Below are 27,349 nucleotides of genomic sequence, written 5' to 3'. Positions count from 1 at the left end.
GATCACGCCTTTCAGTTCTATTACAATGCACATGAAAGTCATTGGACAAAGGCGTCTTCTGAAGGGGGAGTTTTGTTAAGATCCTCGACGCTCGGTCTGAACATTAACATGCATCGCCTGTGGTTTGGTTTTGGAAGCAAAGTTAAATTGATCCACACCTTTATAGGGTTAATCTAACTGCACTGTCCAATTTACAGGAGCTATTACAGTGAAATAATACCATGCTATTGTTTGAGGAGAGTGCATCATTTTTAACATGAAAAGTTATTAATAAACAAATTAGGCACATTTGGGCAGTCTTGATAGAACATTTTGAACAGAAATGAAATGGTTCATTGGATCAGTCGACAACTTATACACTGCTGCCATCTAGTGGCTATAATCTAAACCGCACCTAGTCTGGAATAATACACTTTGGCCTTTCTTTTGCATTTCAAAGATGATGGTACAAAAAAAATACAAAAGAACAGTTGTTTTTTTCTTTGTATTATCTTTTACCAGATCTGTTGTGTTATATTCTCCTACATTCCTTTCACATTTCCACAAACTTCAAAGTGTTTAATTTCAAATGGTATCCTTGCTTCAGGTCCTGAGCTACAGGCAGTTAGATTTGGGTATGTCATTTTAGGCGAAAATTGAAAAAAAGGGGCGGATCCTTAAGAGGTTTTAAGAAACAACATTGTACTGTATCAATTTGGAAACATTCTCATCGGAAAACTCCACTGGCAATTAATTGAGCGTTGCGCTTACATGTCAATGCATTTGACCAGCAGAGGGCGTTTGTCCCCTACTGCACGCCGTAGTTTGCAATGTTGTGACATTCGCCCTAGTCGTCACCCGATTTAGAAAGAAGTACTATACATTTTGTCCATATTGACCTGAAGATCGGTAGCTGGGAAAACATCAAATAATGTCATCCAACAGCGGTATCCAAATCCCAAGTCGACTGCCTCTGCTGTTGACCCATGAAGGGGTGCTTTTGCCAGGCTCGACGATGCGGATCAGTGTTGAAACGGCGAGGAACATGCATCTGGTGAAAAACAGACTGCTGAAGGGGACCTCGCTGAAGAGCACCATCATCGGCGTGATCCCTAACACCCGAGATCCTGAATACGATACTGAAGATCTCCCCACCTTGCATAGGTAGGTAACAGTAGTTAGCTAATTCTGCTATTTTACATGACATCTCAACATGTCTTTGTGCCTGCCAAGTGCAGGCCTAACAGCTACCTGTTGTAGTCAAGCGGTAGTAGAGCTATGATGTAACTAAGTTAGCAAGCTGTACAACAACCACTGTCAGTTAAATGTCACGTTGAGAAAAGCTAGCTAGTGTACATGAACTTCACTCAATGGAAACTATGCCATGTCCTGTCTATTATATCACTAGATGTTGTTTGAATGTTCCGAAATCTTTACGATGGTGTAACATCTGTAAGCGATGTTATATGATTTCTTACTAAGAATTCCTTTAATTGATTCTTGAAAATAGGACTAACTTGATTGCTAAATTATGCTTTACATTTTTGAAAGTGAAATTTAAACTTTTTCCCTTTGCTTTCTCCTGTAAGTTGTTCTAGAATGGTCGTTTGAACTTCAGATGGACTTTAACCTTGCATTTAGCAGGATACAACCATGTTAGTTCACTGGTTACTAAGTAGCAATATGTGTCCCTCCTATGCTTTAATACAGTGCCTTGCGAAAGTATTCTGCCCCCTTGAACTTTGCGACATTTTGCCACATTTCAGGCTTCAAGCATAAAGATATAAAACTGTATTTTTTTGTGAAGAATCAACAACAAGTGGGACACAATCATGAAGTGGAACGACATTTATTGGATATTTCAAACTTTTTTAACAAATCAAAAACTGAAAAATTGGGCGTGCAAAATTATTCAGCTCCCATAAGTTAATACTTTGTAGCGCCACCTTTTGCTGCGATTACAGCTGTAAGTCGCTTGGGGTATGTCTCTATCAGTTTTGCACATCGAGAGACTGAAATTTTTTCCCATTCCTCCTTGCAAAACAGCTCGAGCTCAGTGAGGTTGGATGGAGAGCATTTGTGAACAGCAGTTTTCAGTTCTTTCCACAGATTCTCGATTGGATTCAGGTCTGGACTTTGACTTGGCCATTCTAACACCTGGATATGTTTATTTTTGAACCATTCCATTGTAGATTTTGCTTTATGTTTTGGATCATTGTCTTGTTGGAAGACAAATCTCCGTCCCAGTCTCAGGTCTTTTGCAGACTCCATCAGGTTTTCTTCCAGAATGGTCCTGTATTTGGCTCCATCCATCTTCCCATCAATTTTAACCATCTTCCCTGTCCCTGCTGAAGAAAAGCAGGCCCAAACCATGATGCTGCCACCACCATGTTTGACAGTGGGGATGGTGTGGTCAGGGTGATGAGCTGTGTTGCTATTACACCAAACATAACGTCTTGCATTGTTGCCAAAAAGTTCAATTTTGGTTTCATCTGACCAGAGCACCTTCTTCCACATGTTTGGTGTGTCTCCCAGGTGGCTTGTGGCAAACTTTAAACAACACTTTTTATGGATATCTTTAAGAAATGGCTTTCTTCTTGCCACTCTTCCATTAAGGCCAGATTTGTGCAATATACGACTGATTGTTGTCCTATGGACAGAGTCTCCCACAGCTGTAGATCTCTGCAGTTCATCCAGAGTGATCATGGGCCTCTTGGCTGCATCTCTGATCAGTCTTCTCCTTGTATGAGCTGAAAGTTTAGAGGGACGGCCAGGTCTTGGTAGATTTGCAGTGGTCTGATACTCCTTCCATTTCAATATTATCGCTTGCACAGTGCTCCTTGGGATGTTTAAAGCTTGGGAAATCTTTTTGTATCCAAATCCGGCTTTAAACTTCTTCACAACAGTATCGCGGACCTGCCTGGTGTGTTCCTTGACCTTCATGATGCTCTCTGCGCTTTTAACGGACCTCTGAGACTATCACAGTGCAGGTGCATTTATACGGAGACTTGATTACACACAGGTGGATTTTATTTATCATCATTAGTAATTTAGGTCAACATTGGATCATTCAGAGATCCTCACTGAACTTCTGGAGAGAGTTTGCTGCACTGAAAGTAAAGGGGCTGAATAATTTTGCACGCCCAATTTTTCAGTTTTTGATTTGTTAAAAAAGTTTGAAATATCCAATAAATGTCGTTCCACTTCATGATTGTGTCCCACTTGTTGTTGATTCTTCACAAAAAAATACAGTTTTATATCTTCATGTTTGAAGCCTGAAATGTGGCAAAAGGTCGCAAAGTTCAAGGGGGCCGAATACTTTCGCAAGGCACTGTAACTGCAACAACTGAAGTAGGATGCCAATGTTAAATCATGTTGATAATTCACAATTTTCTCTGGCACAACATTAATCACATACAGTGGGGCAAAAAAGCATTTAGTCAGCCACCAATTGTGCAAGTTCTCCCACTTAAAAAGATGAGAGGCCTGTAATTTTCATCATAGGTATACTTCAACTATGACAGACAAAATGAGAAAAAAAATCCAGAAAATCACATTGTAGGATTTTAAATGAATTTATTTGCAAATTATGGTGGAAAATAAGTATTTGGTCACCTACAAACAAGCAAGATTTCTGGCTCTCACAGACCTGTAACTTCTTCTTTAAGAGGCTCCTCTGTCCTCCACTCGTTACCTGTATTAATGGCACCTGTTTGAACTTGTTATCAGTATTAAAGACACCTGTCCACAACCTCAAACAGTCACACTCCAAACTCCACTATGTCCAAGACCAAAGAGCTGTCAAAGGACACCAGAAACAAAATTGTAGACCTGCACCAGACTGGGAAGACTGAATCTGCAATAGGTAAGCAGCTTGGTTTGAAGAAATCAACTGTGAGAGCATTTGTTAGGAAATGGAAGACATACAAGACCGCTGATAATCTCCCTCGATCTGGGGCTCCACGCAAGGTCTCACCCCGTTGGGTCAAAATTATCACAAGAACGGTGAGCAAAAATCCCAGAACCGCACGGGGGGACCTAGTGAATGACCTGCAGAGAGCTGGGACCAAAGTAACAAAGCCTACCATCAGTAACACTACGCCGCCAGAGACTCAAATCCTGCAGTGCCAGACATGTACTGGCTTAAGCAGGGGGACATGTCCAGGCCCGTCTGAAGTTTGCTAGATAGCATTTGGATGATCCAGAAGAAGATTGAGAGAATGTCATATGGTCAGATGAAACCAAAATAGAACTTTTTGGTAAAAACTCAACTCGTTGTGTTTGGAGGACAAAGAATGCTGAGTTGCATCCAAAGAACACCATACCTACTGTGAAGCATGGGGGCGGAAGCATCATGCTTTTGGGCTGTTTTTCTGCAAAGGGACCAGGACGACTGATCCGTGTAAAGGAAATAATGAATGGGGCCATGTATTGTGAGATTTTGAGTGAAAACCTCCTTCCATTAGCAAGGACATTGAAGATGAAACGTGGCTGGCTCTTTCAGCATGACAATGATCCCAAACACACAGCCCGGGCAACGAAGGAGTGGCTTCGTAAGAAGCATTTCAAGGTCCTGGAGTGGCCTAGCCAGTCTCCAGATCTCAACCCCATAGAAAATCTTTGGAGGGAGTTGAAAGTCTTTGTTGCCCAGCAACAGCCCCAAAACATCACTGCTCTAGAGGAGATCTGCATGGAGGAATGGGCCAAAATACCAGCAACAGTGTGTGAAAACCTTGTGAAGACTTACAGAAAACTTTTGACTTCTGTCATTGCCAACAAAGGGTATATAACAAAGTATTGAGATAAACTTTTGTTATTGACCAAATACTTATTTTCCACCATAATTTGCAAATAAATTCATTAAAAATCCTACAATGTGATTTTCTGGATTTTTTGTCTCATTTTGTCTGTCATATTTGAAGTGTACCTATGATGAAAATTACAGGCCTCATCTTTTTAAGTGGGAGAACTTGCACAATTGGTGGCTGACTAAATACTTTTTTGCCCCACTGTATCTTACTCTTTTGGATTTGACTGTCTGTTCACTAGCTGTGTTGTAGATGTTATGGTCAGAGACCGCAACTCAAGTGGCACCCTTTTCCGTAATGCACTGTATAGGGAGTAGGGTGTCATTTGGGAAGGACGATTATGTTTTTCCTCGCCTCATACTATTCTGTAATTACCGCTCCCTTATTAGTATTGGCACGGCGGGGCTGGCGGTGCAGGTAGTGGGCAGTAACTGGCCCAAGCCCCACTACACACTGCTCATCACAGGGCTGTGTCGCTTCCGCGTGGCCCAACTGCTGAAGGAGGGGCCCTTCCCCTTGGCTGAGGTGGAGCAACTGGATAAGCTGGAGCAGTACACCAGCCCAGACGAGATGTCTGAGGCACCCGGGCCAGATGGAGAGCTGGGGGAGCTGTCCCAGAGGTTCTACCAGGCCGCTGTGCAGGTGGGTGTGACAGACAGTGCAGGAGCAGCATCCCTGACGTTCAGTAATATAATCTACAGTATGTGTGTCCTATAAAAATAATATACCATTTAGCAGATGTTTTTATCCAAAGCCACTAATATTACAGTAACCGTGAATGTATGTATTTTTAGTATTTGACCCCATCGGGACTCGAACCCACAGCTCTCGTGTTAGCATCACACTCACTGAGCGACACAGGACCAGAAGCTATGACTTTATGTTCTTTTAGCATAGCCAATGAGGATTCCTCCAATGTGGGTAATAGGCTAGGCTACACTTCTGTAAATGTACAGAATATTATCCACCTATGTAATGTATGTCATGGTATGTGTTTACGTAGACAGATGTACTGCCTGTTGTCCACACAGACCTTGATTTCTGATCTCCACCACTGTCCGTGTTTCATATCTGTCCACTGTTTCTCTTCACTATGTTGTCTTTCCTCTCTGTGTGTCTGTGTTAGTTGGTAGGCATGTTGGACATGTCTGTTCCTGTGGTGGCCAAGTTGAGAAGGCTCTTGGACAGCCTCCCCAGGGAGACCCTGCCTGATGTCCTGGCTTCTATGATTCATACCTCCAACAAAGAGAAGCTCCAGGTAGAGCAATGTGTTTCTGTGTCTGTGGGTGCTTGTTCATTCACGTACCGTGTTGTTTTTAGGAATGTCAAATATTTTTTTATTCACATCCCTGTGTAAGGGCATGAATGTATCAGCTATATGCGTCTCTTCCTGCTTTCTGTTATACACTTACAGTGATATGTATGTGGACATGCAGGTTCTGGATGCAGTGAGTCTGGAGGAACGTTTTAAGAAGACTCTTCCCCTGCTGACCAGACAGATTGAGGGTCTCAAACTGCTGCAGAAGACCAGAAAACCAAGACTAGACGATGACAAAAGGGTAAAGGCGTTCGCATGCTTCCCAGCCAAAACAGTTCGGAAGAGTTTGTGCATATATTATGACAACGTTTTTGTTCGTTCTGGACTCCAGTAAGTTTTTTTTTTTTTTGGGCTGTTCTGGGACACACAACTTCGAGGCCAGCCGAAGTTCGGGTGCCAAAGTCTTCGTCCGTGATTGGTCAACTGTAGGGATTCTTCAACAGTCTTTGTTGTCATTCAACGAGAGATGACTTGTTTTCATGCACATTTTTTTATTGAGAAAACTGCACCTAACATCTTAGTTAGATGTAAAATTGTGTGTCCAAGATCTCTGCAAAAACTCAAGAAATCTCTTTAATTTTTATGTTGTCTTAGATTAATTATGACCAGTTTGAGGCAGTGTATACTGGCTATGGCTTCTCAAAGGGGACAAACAGTACTATTGTCAATTTTTTTCTTGTTTTTCAAGCGAAGGTCTTTTAAGGGAGTATGCAAGCACACTCGCTCAGTTTGGCTATTCGGCTAGCCGCCAGCCGAACTGAAGCATACTGACGCTTGAATGACACGACTACTCAACTGTTAGCATTTCTTCTAGGAAAAAGTGTCACACTTGTGGGCATGCTAAAAGATCAGAGGCAGTGCCTGCTTAGAATTGAAATGCAGCGATTATACAGTATGCCTCATGCTTGGCACTCTTCTATCCCCATCTCTCAGGTGCTGGCTGTACGTAAAGGCGGTGTGCTTCCTGGTCGTCAGTTCTCCTTGGATGAAGAGGGTGATGATGAGGATGGCGATGACACAGCTGTCCTGGAGAGGAAGGTTAAAGGAGCGAATATGCCAGAGCCTGCCCTGCGTGTCTGCCTCAAAGAGCTCAAAAGGTACCCACAGTTTATTTACCTTACATTCCAATGGATTCAGACTTCCTGGTTATTTGGGGACACTGGCAGTGTGTGTGTACATTATGTGTGTATATTTCCATAGTAGTGGCATTGACACAAACAATGCCTTCAGAAAGAATTCACAACCCATGGGATAAAAATGTACTTCTAATTTTTTTGTTGTCAACGATCTACACAAATACTCTGTCAAAGTGGAAGAAAAATTCTAACATTTGTAAAATAATTAATGAAAAATACAACACTAATACATCTTGATTACATACAGTGCCTTCAAAAAGTATTCATACCCCTTGACTTATTCTACATTTTGTTGTGTTAAGGCCTGAATCTTTGCACTATACACCATAATGGCAAAGTGAAAACATGTTTTTAGAATTGTTTGCACATTTTTTGAAAAGGAAATGCAGAAATATCTCATTTGCATAAGTATTCAACCCCAAGTCAATACATGTTAGAATCACCTTTGACAGCAATTACAGCTGTGAGTCTTTCTGGGTAAGTCTCTCTAAGAGCTTTTCACACCTGGAATGTAAACAAGTTGCACATTATTCTTGAAAGAATTTGTCAAGCTCTGTCAACTTGGTTGTTGGTCATTGCCAGACAGCCATTTTCAATTATTGCCATAGATTTTCAAGCATATTTAAGTCAGCTGTAACATGGCAACATCAATTGTAACATGGCAACATCAACTGTAACAAGGAACATTCAATGTCATCTTGGTCATGCCTGTTCACAACTGCATGGCCAGGCACTACAACACCTTCATTAAGTTTGCAGATGACACAACAGTGGTAGGCCTGATCACTGACAATGATGAGACAGCCTACAGGGAGGAGGTCAGAGACCTGGCTTGGGTGGTGCAAGAATAACAACCTCTCCCTCAATGTGATCAGGACAAAGGAGATAATTGTGGACTACAGGAAAAGGAGGACCGAGCACGCCCCCGTTCTCATCGACGGGACTGTAGTGGAGCAGGTTGAGAGCTTCAAGTTCCTTGGTGTCCACATCACCAACAAACTAGAATGGTCCAAACACACCAAGACAGTCGTGAAGTGGGCATGACAGAACCTATTCCCCCTCAGGAGACTGAAAAGATTTGGCATGGGTGCTCAGATCCTCAAAAGGTTCTACAGCTGCAACATCGAGAGCATCCTGACTGGTTGCATCACTGCCTGGTACGGCAACTGCTCAGCCTCCGACCGCAAGGCACTACAGAGGGTAGTGCGTACGGCCCAGTACATCACTGGGGCCAAGCTTCCTACCATCAAGGACTTCTACACCAGGTGGTGTCAAAGGAAGGCCCTAAAAATTGTCAAAGACCCCACCCCAGTCATAGACTGTTCTCTCTACTACCGCATGGCAAGCGGTCCCGGAGTGCCAAGTCTAGGACAAAAAGGCTTCTGCTCAGCGCTTTTATTATCCCCAAGCCATAACACTAATCAAATGGCTACCCGGACTATGCATTGTGTGTTTGTGTCCCCAACCCCAGTGTATATTTGCCATTTGTTTTAGTTTATTGTCCTGCTGAAAGGTCAATTTGTCTCAGTGTCTGTTGGAAAGCAGACTGAACCAGATTTTCCTCTAGGATTTTCCCAGTGCTTAGCCGAATTTGGTTTATTATTATCCTAAAAAAAACTCCCCAGTCCTTGCCGATGACAATCATACCCATAACATGATGTAGCCACCACCATGCTTGAAAATATGAAGAGTGGTACTCAGTAATGTGTTGTGTTGAATTTGCCCCAAAAATAACACTTTGTATTCAGGACAGTTAATTTCTTTGCCACATTTTTTGCACTTTTACTTTAGTGCCTTATTGTGAACAGGATGCATGTTTTGGAATATTTTTTATTCTATACAAGCTTCCTTCGTTTCACTCTGTCATTTAGGTAAGTATTGTGGACTAACTACAATGTTGTTGATCCACCCTCAGTTTTCTCCTATCACAGCTATTCAACTCTGTAACTTTAGTCACCATTGGCCTTGTGGTGAAATTCTTCTCTGGCAACTGAGTTAGGAAGGACGCCTGTGTCTTTGTAGTGACTGGGTGTATTGATACACCTTCCAAAGCGTAATGAATAACTTCACCATGCTCAAAGGGATATTCGATGTCTACCAATAGGTGCCCTTCTGGTATTTGTGGTTGAATCTGTTTTCGGAATGTACTGCTCGACTGAGGGACCTTGCCATTATCTGTATGTGTGGGGTACAGAGATGAGGTATAGCCATTCAAAAGTCATGTTAAACACTATCAATGCACACATTGAGTCCATGCAATCAACTCATTATTTGACTTGTTAAGCACATTTTTACTCCTGAATGTATTTAGACTCGTCATAACAAAAGGGTTTGAATACTTATTGACTCAAAACATATCAGCTTTTCATTTGTTATTCATTGTAAACATTTCTTAAAACATAATTCCACTTTGACATTATGGGGTATGGTGTGTAGTCCAGTGACACAACATCTCCATGTAATACATGTTATATTCCGGCTGTAACACAACAACATTTGGAAACAGTAATGGTGTGGGAATACTTTCTGAAGGCACTGTATGATAATCTACACAGATTGAAGAAGATGCCCCAGTCCATGCCAGAGTACGCTCTCACCCGAAACTACCTGGATCTTATGGTGGAATTGCCCTGGAGCAAAAGTACCACAGGTATGCACAGTACACCACTATGACACCACTACAATCTCAGATTCATTTCTTTATTCTTTTACACTTTATTCTTTGAACTTAGAAATGTACATATCCATACATACAGAGCACATCATATGCACGTTATACCTTGAAAATCTCTAATGGGATAGGGCATTTTTTGGGGACAAGGGGTAGAAACCAAAGTGTACCCCGAGGAAGTCCACCACAGCTCTCTTTTTTGAACTCTGTTCAAAATGGGATTAAAGGCTTCTACCACTGGAGGGAGCTCAATATCATATTTTGTCACTGGTTGCTTTGTCCTCTATAGCCAGTCATTAGACACTGAGAGTATTGGGGACATTTAGATGATTCAGCATTACCACACAGGGGAGTCCATACCATATGTCTGCTTAGTCATGTAGCGACATAAAACAATACTTGTTATTACAATCTAGATGAATGGTTATCTTAATCACTTGGTTGACATTAGATAAGCTCTTTGACAATATTCACGGTGTTGGAATTAAACCCTGATCTGCATTGTCTCTGCAGACTGTCTTGATATCCGTGCTGCGCGGGTGCTGTTGGACAGTGACCACTATGCCATGGAGAAGCTGAAGAGGAGAGTGCTGGAGTACCTGGCTGTGAGGCAGCTGAAGAGCACCCTCAAGGGGCCCATCCTGTGCTTCGTGGGGCCGCCTGGGGTGGGAAAGACCAGTGTGGGGCGCTCCATCGCCCGTACCCTGGGCAGGGAGTTCCACCGCATTGCCCTGGGAGGGGTGTGTGACCAGTCTGACATCCGTGGGCACAGGTACACTGGAGAGGGCAGAGAACGGAGGTGGGGATTAATAGGTGGGCAGGCAAGCAGCTGTGTCTGTAAATTGTATTCTGCACAGGAAATGAAACCCCTATAGATATTATATTCTGACTTAAGCGAGTGGGGAGGGTAAGTCCAGTGCCGTTTGGAAGCAGTGCCGTTTGGTTGGGTTGTGTTTTGGAGGATGCGCGGCTCTCAACCTTCGCCTCTCCCGAGTCCGTACGGGAATTGCAGCGATGTAACAAGACTGTAACTACCAATTGAATACCACAGAATTGTGGAGAAAAAGGGGTAAAAATATAGATTTTTAACAAGGATTCACCTGGTCAGTCTGTCCTGGAACGAGCAGGTGTTCCTAATGTTTTGTATACAGCCCTCTGTGAGTAATCCTGAGAGGGAAAACTAGGAGTGGAAGCATGATGTAATCTTTCATGTTCAAATGGTTCGCCTGTCACTATGGAGACTCGGCGGGATGATGACATCTCAGCCAGCAGGTCCTTCCTGTGTCTCTCAGCCAGTCTCTGAGTTCATCCATAGCCCCCAGTATCTAGTCTCATGCATCAATTGTGACACCAAACCACCCACCACTGCAGTTTAGGAAGCTGCCTGTTGTGTGTTTTGATGTGGTTTCAGGTTGCATAGCGCATTTGTGTATACATATAAGTGTGGGGCCGGGATGTGAGTTAGGTTCATGCTGGTTCCACCTTACATGGTGTTTGTGTGCTGTGCTGTAGTGTAGTGTTTGTGTAATTTTAAAATCAAATACGGAGAATACAAGCGGTGTAGACTGTGAAATCCTTACTTACGAGCCCTTTCCCAACAATGCAGAGTTAAAGTAAGAATGTGCAAATAAAAATAGTAACACAATTAATAACAATCTCAAGGAGTACCGGTGCAGAGTCGATGTGTAAAAATCGTCTGTCCTTGGTTGCAACACTCACTACTGAGCTCCAAACTGCCTCTGGAAGCAACTTCAGCACAATAACTGTTAGTCGGGAGCTTCATGAAATGGGTATCCATGGCCAATCAGCCGCATACAAGCCTAAGATCGACATGCGCAATGCCAAGCGTCGGCTGGAGTGGTGTAAAGCTCACTGCCATTGGACTCTGGAGCGGTGGAAATGCCTTCCTCTGTGACGCTTCATCATCTGGCAGTCCCATGGACGAATCTGGGTTTGGCGGATGCCAGGAGAACGCTACCTGTCCCAATGCATAGTTCCAACTGTGAAGTTTTTCATGGTTCGGACTTGGCCCCTTAGTTCCAGTGACGGGAAATCCGAACGCTACAGCATGCAATGACATTCTAGACGATTCTGTGCTTCAAACTTTGTGGCAACAGTTTGGGGAAGGCCCTTTCCTGTTTCAGCGTGACATTTCCCCTGTGCACAAAGCGAGGTTCGTACAGAAATGGTTTGACAAGATCGGTGTAGAAGAACTTGACTGGCCTGCACAGAGGCCTGACCTCAACCCCATCGAACACCTTTGGGATGAATTGGAACGCTGACTGTGAGCCAGGCCTAATCACCCTATGTCAGTGTCTGACCTAACCAATGTTCTTGTGGCTGAATGGAAGCAAGTCCCCACAGCAAAGTTCCAACACCTAGTGGAAAGCCTTCCTATAAGAGGCTGTTATAGCAACAAATGGGGGAGCAACTCCATATTAATGCCTGTGATTTTGGAATGAAATATTCGACGAGCGGTCATGTACTTTTGGCCATGTAGTGTATATTCCACAATGTTGATGGATGAGTCCTGGGTGGATGAATCTTTGAAAATATTCCAATTAGTATTTTCAAAACAGTCCTGCAGTGTTGAGGCAGCCCCCTCGGTCCAGTGCCTCACTATCTGTGCTGGTGGCTCCCTCTTGAGTTGCTGCTTGTAGGCTGGGAGTGGGAACAGAGAGACGTGATCAAGGATGTTTGTGTATACATGGTCCAGCACGTTGTTTAAGCATCCTGTTTTGGCTTCCTTGTTTTTAGTCTTTCTCCTTCCATTGATTCTCTCTCCGTCCTATCATTATCTCACTGCACACCTGTCTTGTTTTGCTTTCATTTCCTTTCTGCACCCCATTTTCTGTTCTCTATGTACTGGTCTCTCTGTCTGACATGGTGCCCTTTCGCTCCCTGTCTCCAGGAGGACCTACGTGGGCAGCATGCCTGGCCGCATCATCAACGGGCTGAAGACGGTGGGAGTCAACAACCCTGTCTTCCTGCTGGACGAGGTGGACAAGCTAGGCAAGAGTCTGCAGGGAGACCCTGCCTCTGCCCTGTTGGAGGTGAGAAACCTGGGACCTCCAGACCAGGGGGCAGCTTCATGGTCTCTGATACAAACAATATGGAGTACAAAGGGGAAGAGGTAGGAAAGGAGTGAGGGATTGAGTGATACAGGGAGATGGACAGAGACTCATCCAGACAGCCAGGCAGAGAGAGGGATACGATTCTACGTAGATTATATATAGAGGATGATGGAGGAAACAAGTAGTATCAAATAAGTCTGCATGTATGAAGTCAACACCTGTCTGATCTCTAGAAAGACCCAGAGGTCCCCTGGAGGTAGGTCTGTGACCTCGGCTGGTTCACCTGGTCCTGCTCCACTTCCTGCTGGAGTTATCAGCTCCTATGGTGCATCACCGTCCCACTTCACCTCCTGGAAACACAATGGGAGAGGAGGGATTAAGAATCCCCATCACAGTGATGGACGGAGACAAATGAGCACTGTAGTGTCCACACTCACTCACTCACTCACTCACTCACTCACTCACTCACTCCATTACCACACAGGACTACATTACCACACAGGACTACATTACCACACAGGACTACATTACCACACAGGACTACATTACCACACAGGACTACATTACCACGCCAGTAGATAAAAGGATTAAAGCAAACAAAGGGACAGAGGGAGCATGTGGAAGCATGCAAGATGGCTTTTGAACTAGGAGTGTGTGAAAGTGTGTGTAACAGAGAGACAGTGAGTGTGGCATGTCTGAGTAGTGCGCACCATTCCTACTCACTCACCACTGAATGTATGTGAGGAGTCTCAAATTAAATTAGTGTAATGGCCTGAAGACGTGAGTCGCTATGTTTAGGTGAGCGGGATACCTACCTATCTGCAGCAGTGTGATAGCCTTGCTGATACCAGGAGAAGATTCATCTCTGGGAATGCATTACAGCTAGCTCCGATAAGAGCCCCACTAGCCTCAAGTCCAAGCTTGACCCCCAATTCGGAATGGTGCGGACTACTCAGACATGCCACACACACTGTCTCTCTCTGTTACACACACTTTCACACACTCCTAGTTCAAAAGCCGTCTTACATGCTTCCACATGCTCCCTCTGTCCCTTTGTTTGCTTGAATCATTTTATCTACTGGTGTGGTAATGTAGTCCTGTGTGGTAATGTAGTCCTGTGTGGTAATGTAGTCCTGTGTGGTAATGTAGTCCTGTGTGGTAATGTAGTCCTGTGTGGTAATGTAGTGCTGCGTGGTAATGTAGTCCTGCGCGGTAATGTAGTTCTGCGCCTGCACGGTAATGTAGACATGCGCGGTAATGTAGACATGCGCGGTAATGTAGTCCCGCGCTGTAAGGTAGACATGCGCGGTAATGTAGTCCTGCTTTGTGTGAGCCAGTGTTTGCAGAACACATCACAGCCAAACCAAAACTTCAGGCTCAGTCACAGAATTACCCATCAGGTCCACTGTTCTGCTGCATTCAACATTCCACCTTCTTACTCCCACTTTCCCTCTCACTCTCTCTATTTTTCTTCCTCTCTCTCTGCTTGGGTGCCCAGAGGGATAGAGAGAGGCAGAGCAGGGAGGAGGAGAAGGGATGTGGGGGAGGAAGCAAAGCAGAATGATTTGTTTATTGCCCCTGGCAGTGTGAAGTCTGAACCAACAATTCACAGACACACACAGTGTAAATGTTTCTACATCTGCAGCTGGTAGACATGCAGCTCATTAGTAATGGTCGCTAACCAGTTGAGTATAATGAAATATGCATTCCTGTTGCTGAGTGTTAGCTGTGCTCCTAATACTGAGTCTCTTCTGTGTCTGCCTGACTCCCACCAGGTCCTGGACCCAGAGCAGAATCACAGCTTCACAGACCACTACCTCAACGTGGCCTTCGACCTCTCCCAGGTCCTGTTCATCGCTACAGCCAACTCCACGGCCACCATCCCTCCGGCCCTGTTGGACAGGATGGAGGTCCTCCAGGTGCAAGGTCAGAGGCCAGAGGTCAAGGGTCAACTTGTTGGGCAGAGGGGTCAGCTGAAGGGGCATTGAGTACCTGTCTTGGCCATTGATTTATGTAGAATCAATGTAACTGGTTATTAACACATTAATAGCACACATCATGGTGTAGCCCCAAGACACAGTGGGCAGTTCCCCTCCGAGATTGATGTGGTGTTAGCCTGGATAAATATGGTAATGGCCTGTCAGGAAGAGGTGTTTATTACATTCTCTGGATCTGTATCTGATGTCCTCTCAGGGTACACTCAGGAGGAGAAGGTGGAGATAGCTCATCGTCACCTGATTCCCCATCAGCTAGAACAGCATGGACTCACCCCCCAACAGCTCCAGATACCTCAGGACACCACCCAGGACATCATTAGCAAGTACGAACACAAACACTCACACATACACCGGGGGTGCTTGACACACGCTAGGAGTGTGGCAGGTCAGAGAGAGGAGGGGAGTGACTATCGTTCTAGCAGGACAGAAGGGGGAGATTACCAGAGCCAGACAGGTTAAGACGGGTCGCAGAGGTCACCCACGGGTACATTTTTATTGTCACATGCTTTGTAAACAACAGGTGTAGATAAACAGTGAAATTCTTACTTGCCAACAATGCAATAGAAATATTTTTTTTGTATAGAAAATTACAAATGAGCAATGGTAACTTTGCTGTATTACATTTGGTACCAGTACCGGGTCGATGTGCAGGTGTACGAGGAAATTGAGGTAGATACACGACATGACTAAAAGTATATAGACACCTGCTCGTCGAATGTCTCATTCCAAAATCATGGTCATTAAGTCGGTCCCTCCTTTGCTTCGATAACAGCCTCCACTCTTCTGGGAAGGCTTTCCACTAGATGTTGGAACATTGCTGCGGGGACTTGCTTCCATTCAGCCACAAGCATTAGTGAGGGTGGGCACTGATGTTGAGCGTTCCAAAGGGGTTGAGGTCAGGGTTCTGTCATGGTGAAACAGGAAAGGGCCTTCCCCAAACTTGCCACAAAGTTGGAAGCACAGAATCGTGTAGAATGTCATTGTATGTTGTAGCATTAAGATTTCCCTTCGCTGGAACTAAGGGGCCTAGCCCGAACCATGAAAAACATCCCATCAGAGTCCCTGGGTTTGCGCCCAGGCTCTGCCGTAACCGGCCGCGATCGGGAGGTCCGTGGGGCGACGCACAATTGGCCTAGCGTCGTCCGGGTTAGGGAGGGATTGGTCGGTAGCGATCTCCTTGTCTCATCGCGCACCAGCGACTCCTGTGGCGGGCCGGGCGCAGTGCACGCTAGCCAAGGTTGCCAGGTGCACGGTGTAGCCTCCGACACATTGGTGCGGCTGGCTTCCGGGTTGGATGCGCGCTGTGTTAAGAAGCAGTACGGCTGGTTGGGTTGTGTATCGGAGGACGCATGACTTTCAGCCTTCGTCTCTCCCGAGCCCGTACAGGAGTTGTAGCAATGAGACAAGATAGTAGCTACTACAACAATTGGATACCACGAAAGTGGGGAGAAAAAGGGGTAAAATTTAACAAATAAAACATTTAAAAAAACATCCCAGACCATTATTTTTCCTCCACCAGACTTTACAGTTGGCACAGCATTGAGGCAGGTAGCGTTCTCCTGGCATCCGCCAAACCCGGATTCGTCCATCGGACTGCCAGATGGTGAAGCATGATCACCACTCAAGAGAACACGTTTCCACTGATCCAGAGCCAATGGCGGCGAGCTTTACACCACTCCAGCCGATGCTTGGCATTGCGCATGTTGATCTTAGGCTTATGTGCGGCTGCTCGGCCATGGAAACACATTTCATGAAGCTCCCGGCGAACAGTTATTGTGCTGACGTTGCTTCCAGAAGCAGTTTGGAACTCTGTAGTGAGTGTTGCAACAGAGGACATCCTATGACGGTGCCACGTTGAAAGTCACTGAGCTCTTCAGTAAGGCCATTTTACTGCTAATGTTTGTCTATGGAGATTGCATGGCTGTGTGCTCAATTGTATACACCTGTCAGCAATGGGTGTGGTTGAAATAGCTGAATCCACTAATTTGAAGACGTGTATATATATAGTGTATGTTCATATAGGTAGGGGTAAAGTGACAAGCCAACAAGGCAGATAATAGACAGTAGCAGCAGCAGCGTGTGGTCAAAAGGAGAGTCCGAGTAGCTATTTGGTTAACTGTACTGAACAAAAATATAAACGCAACATGCACCAATTACAGTTTACATAAGGAAATCGATCAATGGAAATTAATGTATTAGGCCCTTATCTGTGGATTTCACATGACTGGGAATACAGATATGCATCTGTTGGTCACAGATACCTTAAAAAAAGAAAGGTAGGGGCGTGGATCAGAAAACCAGTCAGAATCTGGTGTAACCACCATTTGCCTCATGCAGCACAACACATCTCCTTCACATAGAGTTAATCAGGCTGTTGATTGTGGAATGTTGTCCCACTCTTCAATGGCTGTGTGAAGTTGTTGGATATTGGCAGGAACTGAAATGCAGTATATCGTACACGTCGATCCAGAGCATCCCTAACATGCTCAATGGGTGACATGCAGGCCGTGGAAGAACTGCGACCTTTTCAGTTTCTAGGAATTGTGTACAGATCCTTGCGACATGGGGCCGTGCCTCATCATACTGACACATGAGATGACGGCAGCGGATGAATGGTACAACAATGGGCCTCAGGATCTCATCACAGTATCTGTGCATTCAAATTGCCATCGATTTAAATGCAATTGTGTTTATTGTCCATAGCTTGTAGCCATACCATAACTCCACTGACACCATGGGGCACTCTGATCACCAGGTTGACATCAGCAAACTGCTCGCCCACACGACGCCATACACACGGTCCTGCCTTCTGCCCGGTAAAGTTGAAACCGGGATTCAAACCAGGGAAGAGCACACTTCTCCAGCGTGCCAGTGGCCATCAAAGGTTAGCCTTTGCCCACAGTATGTCGCCTAACTGCAGTCAGGTCATGACCCTGGTGAGGATGATGAGCAAACAGATGAGCTTCCCTGAGACGGTTTCTGACAGTTTGTGCAGAAATTCTTTGGTTTCATCAGCTGCCCGGGTGGCTGGTCTCAGACGATCCTGCAGGTGAAGAAGCTGGATGTGGAGGTCCTGGGCTGGCGTGGATACACGTGGTCTGCGGTTGTGAGGCCAGTTGGACGTACTGCCAAATTCTTTAAAAAGATGTTGAAGGTGGCTTATGGTAGAGAAATGAACAAATTATCTGGCAACAGCTCTGATGGGCATTCCTGCAGTCAGCATGTCAATCCCATGCTCCCTCAACCTGAGACATCTGTGGCATTGTGTTGTGTGACAAACCTGCACATTGTAGTGGCATTTTATTGTCCCCAGAACAAGGTGCACCTGTGTAATGATCATGCTGTTTAATCAGCTTCTTGATATGCCTTGAGAAATTCTCCCTAACAGGGATGTAAACAAATTTGTGCACAAAATCTGAGAGAAATAAGCTTTTTGTGCACATGGAACATTTCTGGGTTCTTTTATTTCAGCTCATGAAACATGGGACCAACAATTCACATGTTGCGTTTTATATTTTTGTTCATTGTATTTAGCAGTCTTATGGTTTGGGGGTAGAAGCTGTTCAGGAGCCTTTTGGTCTTAGCGCTACAGTACCGTTTTGCTGTGCGGTGGCAGAGAACAGTCTATGACTTGGGTGGATGGAGTGACAATTTTTAGGGCGTTTCTCTGACACCGCCTGGTATTGAGGTCCTGGATGGCAGGGAGTTCGACTCCAGTGATGTACTGGGCCGTATGCATTACCCTCTGTAGCGTATCTTGATGCAGCCAGTCAAGATGCTCTCAATGGTGCAGCTGTGGAACTTTTTGAGGATCTGAGGGCCCATGCCAAATATTTTCAGTCTCCAGAGGGGAAGAGGCGTTGTCGTGCCCTCCTTACGACTGTGTTGGTGTGTTTGGACCATGATAGATCCTTAGTGTTGTGGACATCAGAGCATGCTGCAGATGGGGCCAGCACCTATCAGCATGGCCAGGGGGGAGATTGTGATGTCTCAAACAGTCACACTGTCATTTTAACCATCATGGTTGATGATAGCGGAACTGTGTGTGTGTGTGTGTGTGTGTGTGCGCACGCAGGTACACTCGTGAGGCCGGTGTCCGGTCCCTGGAGAGGAAGATCGGTGCGATATGTCGAGCAGTGGCAGTGAAGGTCGCAGAGGGTCACAATGTTACCAAATCAGAGGCCGCGCCTGCTGAGAGCGTCCCCCAGGGAGCTGAGCACGGAGGTAGAAAAAACAGCAGGGGAAAGCCACTCTCTGTGGGGCAGGAGGGAGGACTGACTGACTGGCACAGCTACAGTATCAGGCCCTGCCCTCAAACATACTGCAGTGGTGAGCTGGTCTCAGCAGTGCCTCAGTGGCCTGCTGTATTCTGCATAAATACAGACTAGCACTCCCCACAGACAAGCTGTGAAATCACAATATCTGCCCCTGGAGGCTGGAGCTAATTCAGTTGTTAGGAACAGACATGGCTATATCATACTATGTACACTACCAGGTGCTCCCTCCTTCCCTCCAGTGAGCACCGTCACCTCACACACTTTCACACCGCTGGTTGGTTGTGCAGTCCCTGACTACAAATCTGCTGACCAATGCACAATGCCCTCTCAAACATAAAGGCACGCATGCTCACACACAGTACACACACACGTCATCCCCCTTCTGAAGGGTATGGGGGGGGGGGGTAATCCTGCTAACAGACGGCCTCACGACCACATGCCCCCTGCCTTCCCTCCCCCAGTGTCTCTGTGCAGCAGCTCTTGTGTAACAGGAGAAATCACACTGGCAGTTAACACGGCCTGAGCCGAGAGAGGGGGGGGAGTGGGGGCAGAACAGAGGGGTTTTATGGCTCTGTTGCCCTATTGAAACAGATTTGGACTGCCCCCCCCCCTCCCAGCCCCCTCGCTTCTGTGTAACCACTCCCACTACAAAACAGCAGCAGATGAAAAGAGAGAATGACACTCTTCCTCTGCTCTTTGTGTAAATGGCTGTCTGTTGCCAGGTAACGGTGACATTATTGGCAGACCGAACAAAGAGTTGTGAGGAGGAGTGTGTGCGTGCTGTGGAGGGGGGTCTGTGTCTTTCTTTTCTCTACCAGCTGCTCCATGACTGGCGGCTCATGACAGCTGTCACATGACCAGTTAGGAGCACGGCTGTTGTTCCTTTGCCCACCTCTCTCCCCTGGTTGTATCCTTCGTTTCATCCCTCGCTTTGTTTTCTTTCATGGCACTAGACAGCACAAAGAGGGACTGTCAGAGCTGATTTATATTACACATTCACTCACTACATAGATATGTCAGTCCATAAAGACTGCCCTCAGTTATCCCCCCTCTTTAACTATCCATTAAGTGTTTGTAAAATAGTGTTGTGCTACAGTGTATTGTTGCCACTGAATGGACTAGCTCTGTTGAGGGGAACACCATGCTCCTCATCCACTTTGCATTGGTAGTCAGGTCACATGACCAGTGATCAGCATGTGCATAATAAGAGGTCTGGGGAGGCTGTGTTGTGTACAAGAACAACCACTCAGACATGCACTATGTGCACACACACACACACACACACACACACCTTGTTGTTTTACATCCTTCTCCAACCTCTCAAATGAACTTTTGCTGTTGCTAATATTTCTATTAATCTCTATAATTTGCTCACCTGCTTTCTATGTTCTCATTCTCTCTGACCTCGTGTGTGTGTGTGTGTGTGTGTGTGTCAGAGGGGAAGCGAGGGCGGAGGGCAGAGGAGCCTGACGGGGTGTCGGCAGACATGGCAGCGCCCCCAGATATGCCCATCGTCATCGACCACATCGCGTTGAAAGACATCCTGGGGCCGCACGTCTTTGAGATGGAGGTGAGAGAGGGTAGGAGTTGGCACTGTCTGGCCCAACACACTGCACTGAGAAGACTGATGCACTGGAGAGAGAATGATGACATTGCAGATTGCAGCAAATACAGCAGGATGATTCTCTACTGTGGGAAGCACATGTATAGAAAAGCCTTGTCATGCAGAATTAAAGCCAAAGTGTTCTTATGTACCCATAACATTGGTCCTCTTGAGCGAGTGAGAGACAACTATAAACATGCACTTCTAACTGTACTAGTTGGCAGACTTGAAGGGTGCAACTTTAAAACAGTACTCTAGTGTACTATAGATGCACCTAAATGTGCCAACTTGTGATTAGGTTGCTGTTGCTGCAGGCTTAAAGCAGTGTAGCTGTGCTGGAGAAAGTACACACTTATGTTACTAATGTAGCTTAGCATTCCATTCATACCCATGGGATTTGGGGGCGGAGTGGGTTGGGGTGAGGGGCTCTCGAGCTCTCACAGAGGGACTGGAATGTGCCTGTGTTGTGTGTACAGCAGGGAGAGCAGAAGGAGGGTTATTTGGAGGGAAGGCAGACCACAGCATTCTTCTAGTCCTCACTGAGCATAGGATACTGAGGACTACAACTAGTTTTCAAACATAGTAAACCCCATACTCTTACTCTCACCTCAGTGTTATTGGCTAATATAGCAGTGGTGTGTAGATGACTACAGATCCAGTACCTAGGTGTCTGTATATACTGAGTATACAAAACATTAACAACACCTTCCTAATATTGAGTTGCACCCCCCTTTGCCCTTAGAACAACCTAAATTTGTTGCGGCATGGACTCTACAAGGTGTCGAAAGCGTTCCACAGGGATGCTGGCCCATGTTGACTCCAATGCTTCCCACAGTTGTATCAAGTTGGCTGGATGTCCTTTGGGTGGTGGACCATTCTTGATACACATGGGAAACTGTGTGTGAAAAATTCAGCAGCATTGCAGTTCTTGACACACTCAAAAAAAAAAAAATATTTAATCTGTCTCCTTCCTTTCATCATTTCTCTGATTTGAAGTGGATTTAACAGGTGAACTCAATAAGGGATCATAGTTTTTACCTGGATTCACCTGGTCAGTCTAGGTCATGGAAAGAGCAGGTGTTCCTGTTTTGTACACTCAGTGTAGATGACTGTGTTCCTCTCCCTGGTCGTGTCCAGGTGTCGGAGCGTCTGACACTGCCGGGCGTGGCCGTCGGCCTGGCCTGGACCCCCCTGGGAGGGGAGATCATGTTTGTGGAGGCCAGCCGCATGGAGGGTGAGGGCCAGCTGACCCTGACTGGACAACTGGGTGACGTTATGAAGGAATCTGCCCACCTGGCCATGAGCTGGCTGCGCAGCAATGCCAAGACCTACCAGCTGACCAACCGTGAGTGAAGACACACAACAAAATGCATTTTGCCTTAGCTTTGCTACTCATTTACGTCCATATCAAAGCAATACACAATGACGGCTGAAGGACTGTGTGTGTCTGTCTGTCTGATGTAGTGGTCGGTGGTTCAGATCCTCTTGAGGGGACAGACATCCATCTGCACTTCCCAGCAGGAGCAGTCACAAAGGACGGCCCATCGGCTGGAGTCACCATGGTAACGGTCCTGGCCTCGCTGTTCAGTGGGCGCCTGGTACGGTCCGATGTGGCCATGACTGGAGAGATCACTCTGAGAGGCCTGGTGCTGCCGGTGAGACACAACTACACATCCTTTCCTCCACTCCGGACTGCATGTGCTGCAGTAGAAATAGAATGAAAAGAATGGGAGTCCCCATTCAAGTCAATGACGGCATAATGTGTGGACTGGCAGCCATTGCGTGTGTACCCATATGAACAAAGCAGGAAGTGTACCCATCAATATGTGCTGTGATTTGTTGATTCAACTCAACTGACATTACAAAATACATTCCATTGCATGAGCAGTTAACTAGTGGTGGGGTGTCTACTACAAAATAATAGATTGCTTGCCCGTCAACTCCAATTTCTGGGTGTCGTGCGTAGTGGAATCGACCCCTAAGATTCAGTATTTTTGTAACGGAGGAGACTGACTAGGCTAGTTGCCATAGGCTACTTCAGAGAACACAAACTCGCATCTTTCACAGCAAAGAAAGGGCGAGCTAGTGAAGGAGAGCGAGGGGAAGGGCACAGCCAGACATAGGTAGGCAGGTCGGCCACCAGGCAGTCAGAGCTATGCATCGGTAATCTAAAGCTGTATCTCACAATTTCTTGCATATTTACTAAAGTAGGGGCTATCAATGAGTAGGCTAAGCTACAAACATGCAACAGACCGAAGACTGAACACACACACTGGCATCTTTCATAGTGAAGAGAAAGAGCAGGCGAGCTAGCAAGAGGGGCAGGCAAACAGTCGGAACCGTGCGTATAGGCTATGTCCTGATAATCTGTATCTCACAATGTTTTGTCTTGAAATACCTCGTAAATTCACCAAAAGTATATTCAAGTATAGTTTACAGTCGTGGCCAAAAGTTTTGAGAATGACATAAAATATACATTTTCAAAGTCTGCTGCCCAAGTTTGTATGATGGCAATTTGCATATAGTCCAGAATGTTATGAAGAGTGGTCAGATGGACTATGCAATTAATTGCAATTCCTCTTTGCCATGCAAATTAACTGAATCCCCCCAAAAAATTCCACTGCATTTCAGCCCTGCCACTAAAGGACCAGCTGACATCATGTCAGTGATTCTCTCGTTAACACGGGTGTGCGTGTTGACGAGGACAAGGCTGGAGATCACACTGTCATGCTGATTGAGTTCGAATAACAGACTGGAAGCTTCAAAAGGAAGGTGGTGCTTGGAATCGTTGTTCTTTCTCTGTCAACCATGGTTGCCTGCAAGGAAACATGTGCCGTCATCATTGCTTTGCACAAAAAGGGCTTCACAGGCAAGGATATTGCTGCCAGTAAGATTGCACCTAAATCAACATTTATCGGATCATCAAGAACTTCAAGGAGAGCGGTTCAATTGTTGTGAAGAAGGCTTCAGGGCGCCCAAGAAAGTCCAGCAAGCTCCAGGACCGTCTCCTAAAGTTGATTCAGCTGCGGGATCGGGGCACCACTAGTACAGAGCTTGCTCAGGAATGGCAGCAGGCAGGTGTGAGTGCATCTGCACGCACAGTGAGGTGAAGACTTTTGGAGGATGGCCTGGTGTCAAGAAGGGCAGCAAAGAAGCCACTTCTCTCCAGGAAAAACATCAGGGACAGACTGATATTCTGCAAATATCAGACTGCTGAGGACTGGGAAAGGGGATTTTACCCGATTGTTTGGGGCATCCGGAAAAAGCTTGTCCGGAGAAGACAAGGTGAGCGCTACCCTCAGTCCTGTGTCATGCCAACAGTAAAGCATCCTGAGACCATTCATGGGTGGTGTTGCTTCTCAGCCAAGGGAGTGGGCTCACTCACAATTTTTCCTAAGAACACAGCCATGAATAAAGAATGGTACCAACACATCCTCCAAGAGAAACTTCTCCCAACCATCCAGGAACAGTTTGGTGACGAACAATGCATTTTCCAGCATGATGGAGCACCTTGGCATTAGGCAAAAGTGATAACTAAGTGGCTCGGGGGAACAAAACATCAATATTTTAGGTCCATGGCCAGGAAACTTCCCAGACCTTAATCCCATTGAGAACTTGTGGTCAATCCTCAAGAGGTGGGTGGACAAACAAAAACCCACATCTTCTGACAAACTTCAAGCATTGATTATGCAAGAATGGGATGCCATCAGTCAGGATGTGGCCCAGAAGTTAATTGACAGCATGCCAGGGCAGATTGCAGAGGTCTTGAAAAAGAAGGGTCAACACTGCAAATATTGACTCTTTGCATCAACTTCATGTAATTGTCCATAAAATATTTTTTAAAATTATACTTCAGTATTCCATAGTAACATCTGACAAAAATATCTAAAGACACTGAGGCAGCAGTGAAAATGAATATTTGTGTCATTCTCAAAACTTTTGGCCACGACTGTACATCAATGAGTTGGCCTAGGGCGAAGCTATTCTAAATTGTGCCAGTGAATTGAAGTTGAACATCGCCAAAACGTCAGTTTAATTACACCTAAATGGGCGATGAAAGGTATTGTGCCTACGGCTTTTTTAATGAAACCCTGGCTGTTGATGTCCTAGTTAGTCAATAGATCGCAAAGCAGAGCATCCCCGATTCCCCACTGAGCTAAACTTTTTGGAAATGGCAAGTTCACTTTCTCATGCAAATACTGTCCAGTAGCTCAAATCAGCAGAATCTGGGGCATATTTATTAGGAGGGAAGTCTACCATGGATTGCTAAAATAAGCATTATGATCACACTTCAGTGTAAATATGATGGGGAGACCTATACATTTGGCAGCCATGCATGACTTATCAGTGTAGCCTATTATCGTTTAGACATGACATTTCTTCACTGCTAGAATACAAACCTCCGCCTCAGTCATAAGTCAATTGAATATATATTTTTTAACAAATGTTTAAATAATGAATCCTGTGTGAATTGTCCTCTGGAATAACACATATGCATGCTTTCATAATAATTACATGACTAACGTCTCTATCAATACTAGTCCCGTCCGAATAGGGGTACACAACACATCAAAGAATAGGCTTATCAGCGTGGAGAATGCGCCATATCATCCCATGGGAATCTGTCAAGGCTGCACACAGCTGAATTATCTCTGAAATAATCTACTTCCTACACATCTTCTATATTCAAACAAAATAGGCCTTTTATAAGTTGATAAGCAAATGGGCAGCAGCATGCTCATGCCAGTCCTCATTAGAATACAACATTTGTGTTCCTAGTAGGACTCTGCAATAATGTGGTGCGTAGCCAAAGACGACTCAAAATCCTGGAGTCGTTCACCCCTATAGTTATCATTTGAATGAGCATTCTACTTTACCATGGAAATGATTGCATCACAATACCAGGAAGACATTGCGAGTTTACCAGTCAAATTGCCAGGGTTAGAGGTTCCAAGCCCATTCTATTAATTGTTTGCTACAACACCTTACTTGTTTCAGCAAGGGGCAACAAAGTTTCATCGCGTTAAGAGTCCAAGTTATCTCAGAAACTGACTCAACCGCACGAATGCCCGGCCAGTAGTTTGTCCCCAAAAACCCCCAAGGTTATTTTATTTTCATAACTGTCTTCATCCTTAACCGTCAGTTATACGGTAATTGTGCCAGCCCTAATTCTGTCTGCAGGTGGGAGGGATCAAGGACAAGGTCCTGGCAGCTCACAGGGCCGGGGTGAAGCGTGTCATCATCCCAAAGCGCAATGAGAAGGACCTGGAGGAGATCCCAGCTAACGTCCGGAAGGAGCTGGACTTTGTAACAGCCAGCAATCTGGACGAGGTCCTGAACGCAGCCTTCGATGGGGGGTTCCCCGGAATGTCCAACCCTCTCACTCTACCACACATTGTCAGCAAACTGTGAGATGGGTCCCTGTAATATTACCACTCAGAGACGGTCTATGTCACACTCTGACTAACATACAGGAACTCCCATTCATCTTCCTGGTGGATATGGAAAGCTCATAGCACATTGTCGCTTCCATATATTAATTTGTATGAGGCAGAAACACACTGACCACATTATCTTTGTGGTGGGTGCATAAACAGGCAGTTATCAAGGAGGGTGTGGTTGTTACTGATCTGTTAGTAAGGAGGCTTCTGTGATGCAAACATGTTCTTTATCTACTTCAACACTTTCTTTAAGTTCACACAAAGAGGACAGGTTGAAATTTAGTGCCCTCCCTTATAACACCTGTTGCGTTTCCTTCATGGTGTTGCGGATTTGGATCTGACATTCAACATTTATGACCTGACTGGTCTGATCCTGGTGGAGTTCAGACTGAGTTAGGACAATCAATCACTTAGTTCTACTGTCTCTGCTGCATACTGGGTTGTTCTGGGAACTGGCTGAAGAATCCACAGTGTGGGGCTTATGTGGATTGTAACAGTACTAGTCAGTGATAGTTGTTCCAGTTGCTCTGCTGTAAAAGCTCTGGCTACGAAAATAACAAGACCGGTGACCTTGACCATGCTGTTCATGTCCCTCAGATTTAACATGACTGAATGAATGATGTTTACAGAGGCTTCATAATTGGCATCAGCATCAGAGGTCTGCTCAATATCCAGATAATTCTGCTGGTATGGCTTACACATGATTTTATGTGTAGATACAGGATGAGCGTGATTGCACAGTAGCTATACTATGTCATACTCCTAAGGGATACAGTCTCACTAAATAGCCCTGTAACAGTTGCATAATGAAAATAAAGAATTTCAATACAAATATTAAATTGCATAATTTGCGTGTGTGACGTAATGAAAGTACTCTGTTGAATGTGGTTGAGAATCAGCAGTGCGCGATGCAGCCTTCTTAGCAACAGCAGGGTTGTGGATCATCATTCTGATCACCACCCACTTAGCTCTACAACGATGATGAGCCAAGACAAGCTCCACCACAGTATGCCTGCTGCTTCCAGCATCTAGGCTATATGCCTTC

The 27,349-nt window shown here is 45.4% G+C and overlaps 1 protein-coding gene and 1 long non-coding RNA gene across 4 annotated transcripts; one reads left to right on the top strand and one right to left on the bottom strand.

Annotated features, from left to right (window-relative positions):
* The first annotated feature begins 691 nt into the window (after positions 1-691).
* lonp2 (lon peptidase 2, peroxisomal) lies at positions 692-27,136 on the top strand. Of its 3 annotated transcripts, none has more exons than XM_021569811.3 (15): positions 692-1,143; positions 5,177-5,429; positions 5,914-6,045; positions 6,224-6,346; positions 7,039-7,202; positions 9,797-9,891; positions 10,426-10,684; positions 12,824-12,965; positions 14,762-14,912; positions 15,180-15,306; positions 19,059-19,207; positions 20,697-20,830; positions 22,001-22,208; positions 22,328-22,518; positions 26,045-27,136. In XM_021569811.3, the coding sequence occupies exons 1-15, from the start codon at positions 911-913 to the stop codon at positions 26,273-26,275; spliced, it is 2,592 nt and encodes an 863-aa protein (XP_021425486.1). In that variant the 5' UTR covers positions 692-910; the 3' UTR covers positions 26,276-27,136. The 3 variants fall into 3 exon arrangements, 2 of the variants coding, with proteins under 2 accessions (XP_021425486.1, XP_021425478.1); XM_021569803.3 differs by having other exon boundaries at positions 722-1,143; positions 19,059-19,312; XR_016488019.1 differs by lacking the exon at positions 19,059-19,207 and having other exon boundaries at positions 722-1,143.
* Positions 9,928-13,434, bottom strand: LOC118941448 (uncharacterized). Its single transcript, XR_005037655.2, has 2 exons — positions 13,205-13,434; positions 9,928-10,689 (listed from the first exon to the last, which is right to left on the bottom strand). It is a non-coding gene; the product is annotated as an uncharacterized LOC118941448 (long non-coding RNA).
* Positions 27,137-27,349: the final 213 nt, after the last annotated feature.

This window comes from Oncorhynchus mykiss, chromosome 2 (assembly GCF_057628025.1).
Source record: "Oncorhynchus mykiss isolate SJ-2025 chromosome 2, ASM5762802v1, whole genome shotgun sequence".
NCBI lineage: Eukaryota > Metazoa > Chordata > Actinopteri > Salmoniformes > Salmonidae > Oncorhynchus > Oncorhynchus mykiss.
The sequence above is the reverse complement of the archived record's forward strand: the minus strand, read 5'-3'. Positions and strand labels throughout refer to the sequence as shown.

What these genes read in the sequence shown, in the direction of transcription:
- lonp2 (XM_021569803.3), top strand. Translation starts at nt 911, where the DNA reads ATGTCATCCAACAGCGGTATCCAAATCCCAAGTCGACTGCCTCTGCTG. An exon ending in TCTACCAGGCCGCTGTGCAG is followed by an intron (nt 5,430 to 5,913) that starts GTGGGTGTGACA and finishes TGTCTGTGTTAG; the next exon opens with TTGGTAGGCATGTTGGACAT. An exon ending in CTGGAGCAAAAGTACCACAG is followed by an intron (nt 9,892 to 10,425) that starts GTATGCACAGTA and finishes TTGTCTCTGCAG; the next exon opens with ACTGTCTTGATATCCGTGCT.